Here is a 6,906-nt window from a genome sequence, read left to right as displayed (position 1 = left end):
ATTCCTTTGAGAAAGACACATCGGGCGACAGATAGTAGCTTCTCTCTGCTGTGTTCGCCCTGGTGGGAACATTGCCATCCCCCCCAAAACAGGACTTCCCCCCACTTGGGGTAAAGGGAGAGCCTTGGACCCCAGACCTTTATGAGTTCATACTGTAGATTCTTTGGATCTCATTTGGGCCTGCTGACAGCTGTAAAGCCATTTAATGACACGGGCATTTCGCTCCACGACGGAGACCGTTGAAGACAGCTTGTCGCTTGGGTCTTCAGTAGACAAGGGCTCCCCACTATAGGAAAGGCCATCGTGTTCAGAACTAGCTGACCCAATGCAGAAGGAACCCGCTTCCCAGCTGCCTGGTTTGAAGCGTTCAACTCCAAGCACCTCTACCAAATTCCGGTCCAAGCCACAGTAATTAAAGAACCGTTCTTTCTCTGAAAGAGGAAGAGAATAACTCAGAGTCAGCTCTTTCTTGGCTTCTGTTTGGTAATGGCCTGAGGAAGGAAAGGGCTGGTCAACATTGAGCTGAGAGCTGGCCTGGGTTTTTTGACTAGGCTCAGACTCACAACCCATGAATCCATCTAGGAGGTCCACTGAATGTGCAGTCCTTGTGTCCTCCTTCTCTGCAAGAACCCAAATCATGGAGTTCTCTTCTTGGGTCACTTCCAGGTGTCCATCTCCAAAGAGACTCTTTGAAGGACAGTTATGATGTCCATCTCTCAGTGGACTCTGAAACAGCCACCTCATTAGGCTGTACCCTTTGCTGTTCTCCTTGTTGACCAGAGAACAGTCGCGTTTTTGCCGGTAGATGACAAGTGAATCAGGCCTCAGTAGGCGCCTGCTGCCCCCTCGCCGCGCTATGGGGGACTGAGGGGAAGGGGGCTGCTTCTTGGGTCTGAGGCCATCATGGTCTGCTGTCAAGCCCTGAAGACATTCACTCTGCTGGTGGAGGGTTAGGGGTCTCCTGCAGCAAGGGGAAGACTGGGGAGTGTGGCTGAGCAGAATTGGCTCCTGACGCCTGTTGATCACTTGCCGAGACTTGACATATTTGGCTTTGTCAGCCTCCAGCCTCTCCACGGCACTCGGCGTCCGCCCACCACCGCTCATCTCCAGCTGCTTACGCAAGTAGTCAGGCCCTCGTGTGAGCAGACCCAGAGGGGAAAGTCCATCTCCTGGAGAAAGAGGCCTCATTCTGTAGCCACAGTTTCAGATATTGGGCAATTTCCAAAACTAGGATGGTTTTGGTCTGCAATAATTGCATAAACAGATTATGACTAACAGGTTAAAAGAATTAGCAGAATTTTCTCCAGCACCACACCCTAGAGAAAAGGTATATGGTTGTCCCACATGAAGATTTAGCTATTCTTCCACAATCTCTTCTGCAATGCTGGAAACCAGTTTACGTGCTTATTTGTTTCCATTTATTAGAATTCAGCCACGCTTCCAATGAGGAGTGAAATCTTTCTGTGAAGAAAGAACACCGATGGATGCTTGCCACTCCACAACTGTCCTAGAAGCAGAGAAGAAGATTAATGAGATAATGCAAATCAGAATGGTATTTCCTATCACACTGTGATTCTTGAAAGATGAGAACTGCTGGGAAATACACAGTTAATCTGCAATGAATAATATTTTGGTGGTTTGGTTTTTTTTTTTAATGAAGTGAATATTTGTTCAAGCGCTGATCTACCATCTGGGAAACTCCAATGTTCCAGCTCAAAATGAATTGGCCGCAACATGCCAAGTTGTAAAAAGTCTTACTCCAGGTAATTCCTTCTTTGTTCTACGGTTTTCTGAATGTTCCTGCTTAGGATAATCTTCCTTAATTATAGTTCTTGTGATGAATTGGGCTTGTTAAGTTCCATAATTCCTGACCAGCATGAATAAATGATAAGGGGATTTCAGCTAAACACTAGATAGAATTCTTGATAGCGTTCAAGATTCAGTAGTGAACAGGCTGACGTAGAAAACAGTATTTCCTTTCATCAGATGTTTTAAGCAAAGACTGGATGACTATGTAACATAGTTTCCTGTGTTAGCAGGAAGCTGGACTTGACTTGGGTTTTTCAAGCAGTGGCCACACTGTGTTGGCATATGGGAGAAACTTATTCCCAAAAGTAAGTAGGCCTGGACAAAAACTAAATTTGATTTCCTTTAACATCAATTACATTGGATGATAGTTTTGTGCAATTGTTAATTCTAGTCCCATCATTGGCACAAAGCCAGCTGGATGGCCTTGTGCCAGCCCTTCTCTTTCAGTTCTAGCAAGAAGGCAAGAGCAAACCACTTCCAAAAATCTTGCCAAGAAAAGTGTAAGGACTTGTCCAGTCACAGAAGTCAAAACTGACTTGAAGACGCAAGAGTGAAGAGATGAATCTTTCCCCTCCTGCTACATTAAATATAATCAATTATTATATTGATTATGATAGCAGTATTCCAATATCTCAGGGGCTGCCACAAAGGAGAGGGAGTCAAGCTATTCTCCAAAGTGCCTGAAGGCAGGACAAGAAGCAACAGATGGAAACTAATCAAGGAGAGAAGCAACCTAGATCTAAGGAGAAACTTCCTGACAGTTAGAACAATTAACCAGTGGAACAACCTGCCTCCAGAAGCGGTGAATGCTCCAACACTGGAAGTTTTTAAGAAGAGACTGGACAGCCATTTGTCTGAAATGGTGTAGGGTTTCCTGCCTGAGCAGGGAGTTGGATTCAATGACCTCCAAGGTCCCTTCCAACTTTATTATTATTATTATTATTATTATTATTATTATTATTATTATTATTATTATTATTATTATTATTATTATTATTATTATTATTAACAAGAATTGAAGGGCAGATCCACCACTGTATGATTGTCAGTCCTTCGATTGGCCAGATCAACAAACAGAGTCCTCACAATGATTAAAACTATCCTTTATTATGACAGGATGTTGCAATATAACAGTATCTTACAAGCCTGACCATGTTTTCCCCTCTTATACCCCAGGGATTAAAGGAGGGGGCCAGACTAAGATTCTTCCTAATAGTTTCCTTGGCTCAAAGCATATTTTAGCACCTTCTGCTATTGGAACAATTTCCGAATCCTTTCTCCAAGGTCATCTCTGTGGTTCCCTTGAGTGACTAACCCACCAAGTTATTCTATACTCTTCCTGGCAAATTTCATTTAGTCAGGCGATATCACTTAGATTCAGCCAAAGTCTTGACCCTGGACAAGAAGGGAAGGATTTTGTTTTTATGATCCAACATTAAAATGCCAGGGTTTTTTTTAAACATGTTTATTCCAACATGTTCAAGACTCTCTGCAGGGCCAAGAGATGCTCCAAAAAGATTTGTTTCAGAAGAGGAAGCTTGCAGGGCAGGATATCAAATGAGTTCCACAGTTTCATACAGAGGTTTCAAGAGGAAGCAAAGCAGGAAAACATAGAGGAACTGGCAGCTTTATCTTTATTGGCTCAGCCATTCCCAGAACAAAGCAAACTCCACAAGCAAAAGTTAGCACAAAAGCTCTTCTACCCTGCTCTAGTCCAGGACTTTTCAACCAGTGGTACGGGTACCACCTGTGGTACATTGGCACCTTGCAGGTGGTACGCCACCATCCTAGAAAAGTGGTAATGGGGGAGGGGAATGAGCTGAACTAGTGGCAGCACCGCACAAGCCTGAGCGAGAGATGGCTGGAGCTGCAGGGCTGTCAGGGCTCAGCGGAAGCGCCAGGATCAGTGCCGTTTTCCAGCTGATCGGCGCTTCTTCGGGGTTGTCAGGGCTCAGTGGAAGCACCAGAATCAGCGCCAGGCTCCAGCTGGAGCTCAGCACTGATCCTGGCGCTTCTGCTGAGCCCAGAAGAAGCACCGATCAGCTGGAATGTTGCAGCATCTCCAGGGTGTTGTGATTTACATTCAGATGCTTGGCAACTGATTCATATTTATGACGGTCACAGTGTCCCAGGGTCATGTGAAGTGACCAGAACCTGCTGCAACCACCCAGCAGACGGGGGGAATAAAAACCAAACACCCACCCACCCCACCCCCGCTGCCAATCCTCAACAGAAATGCTCACAACAATGAAAACCTCGGACAGGAGGAAGAGCGCCGCTGGGCGGGCAGGCAGGTGTCTTGCTCGGCTGTGGCTTGGGGGCACTTTTTTCAGTGCCATTGTAACTTCTAAGAGTCACTAAGTGAACTGTTGTAAGTTGAGGACTACCTGTACTTTATCACTTTTTTCATTTTTTTTTTTTTGGGTCATCAAGTTTTTGACACCTTGCTAGGCGACTGGTGGTACTCGGATGTTGCCATATCCTAAAAGTGGTACAATGGGTGAAAAGGTTGAAAAGCCCTGCTCTAGGCAACCAGTTGTATGAAGGTAGCCAAGTCTGAGGCAGGAAGATGGAGACAGTGGGAGGTTAGAAATGCCAGACTGGGCGTTATGGACTTCCCTTCCGTTTCATGCAATTTGAAGTAAACCTCAGTTCCTAAACGAAGGTTGGCCTGAGGTGGACCACCATGCCTGTTTCCTCTTCATAAAGGAATGCCAGGAGATGCTGGTGATGCTTTAGGACTGGGTGGCTGGCTTTTTATCTGGGGGAAAAGTGGGCCCAGAGAAGTTGTCTCTTCTTAGATATTGCTGAATTATAAGCTGCCAACATCTCTCATTCTTGGCAAAGCTTGACTGAGGCGGTTGAGAGTTTGAGTTTATGAACATCTGGAGAGACATTCCTGGGAAAGATCTTGGAAAAGTCTGGTAGGGTCCAGGATGGGTGGAAATGGTAGATCACTGATGGGATCTGATAGGCAGAGTGTGCTAGAATCCAACACGACCATTGGAGGAATTCTACCATTCGGTTTCAAAGCTGCTTGCAGAAGAGTAGCCAGATAGACAGAATGCAGTGAGTTTCTGCGATCTGAATCAGGAATCCTTTGTGTATTAACCAATCAGAATGACATGATGGAAACATCTACCTGGGAATATCCGTTCAGGATGTGCCCACTGAGTTTTGCTGGGCAGAAAGAGCTACAAAAATGTCTTCCTGTTCACATTTAGGGTTTCCTGAGCCTATGGTTTTTCCACAAGAGGAGGATTTTATGCACTCTTTTGTTCTTGATATACCTCTGACTACACCTATATCCCAACCTTGACTAGTGGTAGGAATTTTGCAGTAGCATAAATAGAGAATGCTATAGACCAAATTTAGTTTTTGCTTCTTCAACAAATGAGGAAGTCTATGCTAGGCTAGCCTTCTCCAATCTGAAGCCTTTCAGAGGCATCAGAACTATACTTCCAAGATTTACAGGTCCCTCTGATTGGGAAACCTGGGAATTGTAAACCTAAGCACATCTGGAGGATATCAGGTTGAAGAAGATAATTGCATAATGCTGATGGAATTAAGTAAAAATATTGTGGCCTTTGCCTCTTCAGCTTATTTCCAGTTCCCCAGCCATTCACCCTTGCTAATTTTAAAGGATGAATAAATACTGAACAAAGAAGATTGCAATGAAGAATTGCTGAGACTTTGCCTTCCTTTCCAGATATTCTCTAGTTAATCATTTGCAGAAACAGGAAGATAGTAAATGGAATTGTTACGGTGATGGGCCATAGGTCCTTTAAAAAAATGCTCCCATGTAAGATTTTCAACAATTTCTTCCTATACCTGCCACTGATCTTCTTTTTAATGGGCCTGCTCTTGTACAGAAATTAAAAATGGGAAAGATGGTAAATCAAAGAATGGCTGGTATGTGAGAGAGTGCCATTGAGCTCAGTAGGTAGAAGGCAATGATTTATATCTATTTCTGCCCTTCACGCGTTGCTGTGGCTCAGTCTGGTTAAATGGAAAAGAAAGAAAAGAGAAAGCGCACGTTTCTAATATGTTTAATTTCACAATGCTTGTGGGTATACAATATTTTTTGTTGTTCCATTGTCTGTGCAGATATAGAGATTGTCTGGTTTGCTTATGTTTTTCAAAAAAAGCATGTTTTTACCTGTCACAGGTGTGACATCTATATAATAGTAGGTATATAAAAACACGTGCGTATTCGAATGCAACGTTGTGTCAAAATTTCAAAGCAATCGGTGAAGAACTTTCGGAGATTTAAGATTTTGAACAAACGAACATTTACATTTTTATTTATATAGATTAAGGGAGAAGCAAATGGAAAAGGCCATCTAATTCCACAGGAGCCAATAGCTCCCTAAACTGGATTCACACCCAATATCTAGCATCTTGTAACTAACCCAGAACCATTTGGCTTTGGGAAATGAAGTTGATACTTTCTCGCTAATCCAACTAGACTGAAGAGTTCTGGAACATCTCACCTAAGCATACTTAGCATCTTTCTACATGCAAATAACATGGATATGAGAACTGTGACACATATTGTTAATGGAATTTACACTTCCAATGGAAAGATTATATTTTGGGAGAGAGCTATTGTCACGGACATAGGTTTTCCTGTTGAAATCATGCTATCACTTAATATCTAAGATTTTTTTAAAAAAAAACAAACAATTTTAACATGAGATGTTCTACATCAGGGGTGTCAAACTGTCGGCCTGCGGGCTGGATGCATCATAGCAAAACCGCGCCCACCCCATTGTCGGCAATGGCAAAAAAGTCGCGACACGTCATGTGACGTTGCGAGTTTGACACCCCTGTTCTACATGCAAAACCAATATTCAGTCATTCAGCTATTGTCCCTTCTTCTCATCTCCTTCCAAATATTTTTTAAGGAGGCAGCTCCCCTCTCCACTTATTATCTCATTTAAGAACTGAAGCCAGGTCGCCTAGTCCCCCAAAAGAGAATCCTATCAATTTGGCAAGATATTCAGATTGAATAGTTGTTTTCCCTGCCTAAGGCAAGACTAAGATTCATTGTCTCCTGGCTTCTACTCCAGCACCTTAATCATTGCCCCAACTGGC

At 43.5% G+C, this 6,906-nt stretch overlaps 1 protein-coding gene across 1 annotated transcript; it reads right to left on the bottom strand.

The window, feature by feature from the left end:
• Window positions 1-1,310, bottom strand: FAM110D (family with sequence similarity 110 member D). The gene has a single exon (XM_015825038.1). The coding sequence runs from the start codon at window positions 1,186-1,188 to the stop codon at window positions 148-150; it is 1,041 nt and encodes a 346-aa protein (XP_015680524.1). The 5' UTR covers window positions 1,189-1,310; the 3' UTR covers window positions 1-147.
• Between the last annotated feature and the right edge of the window lie 5,596 nt (window positions 1,311-6,906).

This window comes from Protobothrops mucrosquamatus, unplaced genomic scaffold (assembly GCF_001527695.2).
Source record: "Protobothrops mucrosquamatus isolate PMUCROS unplaced genomic scaffold, P.Mucros_1.0 scaffold_197, whole genome shotgun sequence".
Lineage (NCBI taxonomy): Eukaryota > Metazoa > Chordata > Lepidosauria > Squamata > Viperidae > Protobothrops > Protobothrops mucrosquamatus.
The sequence above is the reverse complement of the archived record's forward strand: the minus strand, read 5'-3'. Positions and strand labels throughout refer to the sequence as shown.